Source organism: Propithecus coquereli, unplaced genomic scaffold (genome assembly GCF_000956105.1).
Source record: "Propithecus coquereli isolate 6110/MARCELLA unplaced genomic scaffold, Pcoq_1.0 Scaffold70, whole genome shotgun sequence".
NCBI lineage: Eukaryota > Metazoa > Chordata > Mammalia > Primates > Indriidae > Propithecus > Propithecus coquereli.
This window is the reverse complement of record NW_012153063.1, coordinates 3,179,458-3,180,633: the sequence shown is the minus strand read 5'-3', so window position 1 is coordinate 3,180,633 and position 1,176 is coordinate 3,179,458. Positions and strand designations below refer to the sequence as shown.

Below are 1,176 nucleotides of genomic sequence, written 5' to 3'. Positions count from 1 at the left end.
ACGCCCAAACCAGTGAAAAAATAATGGGTACTGGTTTTCATAGTATTAGCTACCACTCGTGGACAAGTAAAAAAATTATAAATATTAGTGAATTATTTTTATAGTGACAAGAGTTAAAACCATGTTTCCAGAGCCACAAAAAAAGCATAGTCTTCTAAATGTGTTGCAATTAAAAACATCACTTTTATTTTCATTGGCAGGCAAGAATTCTACCACGGAACCCCCAATGCTTGACTTTTAGTTTCATTGGAATGGGCCTTAATAATTAAAACTTGGTAATAGAGAAAGTCCCCTTTCTTTCAGAAATTACAGGAATTCTATCTTATAATTCCTTAAATTATACTGATAATAATGCAAATCATTCTTATCCATAGCCTGTCTTTGGAAACTTAGCAGCAGAGGTTGAAAGAAAATCTGTTCTAGTAGCCTGGCAACAAACAGCTGGAGGAGGCATCAGAGTGATCCACTAGTCTTCCAGACATTTAATGAGAACATCCAGTAGGGCCAAGCTCTCAATCTGCTTCATACTAGGAATACTGAGTTAAAAGACACAAGTTGTCTCTTTAATGAATTTTAGATAGAGTTGAGGAGACAGATGGTAATAGACTGTAAAAAAAAAAAGAAGAAGAAGAAGGAAAGAAAGAAATGCCATAGAAAACTGGATGCAAATGATTTTTGTCCATAGAAATGAAAAGTAGCTGTGTTCAGTGGAATATAATTGATTAGTGTCCTGTGAATATTGAGTAGTTTTTGCATTTATGTATAAATTTTTGGGAATCATTTTACTGAATATAAACACGTGGTTCTTTGATTTTTCCTTTGAACAAATTATAACATCTTACTACTTCCCTCATTAACTGAGTTAAAAAAAATCTTTGACAGGTGTTCATATAAAATCCATGATTTTATCTTTAATTTAAAAAGTTTGCTTTTAACAGTAATTAATAAAAATACTATTTGCCTATTTCTTACATTTATGTTCTGCTTCCCTCCCACTCCAACTAGATTTTAGTTCTACATGGGCAGGGATCACTGTTGTTTTTGTGTTCTGATGTATTACAAGTGCCTAGAATAGTGGGTAGGTAGTCAATAAATATTTGTTAGATTGAATTGCCATGAACTAAATGCAAAGTGAGTTTGACTCAACCTCACCCAATCTGGTTTTACTGATAAAGG

The 1,176-nt window shown here is 32.9% G+C and overlaps 1 protein-coding gene across 1 annotated transcript in view; it reads right to left on the bottom strand.

Annotated features, from left to right (window-relative positions):
- PTH2R (parathyroid hormone 2 receptor) overlaps positions 1 to 1,176 on the bottom strand; it is an 84,582-nt gene that overhangs the window by 28,606 nt on the left and 54,800 nt on the right. The window contains 1 exon segment of the mRNA XM_012661225.1: positions 222 to 229. Within this exon segment, the coding sequence (XP_012516679.1) occupies positions 222 to 229 (8 nt within the window).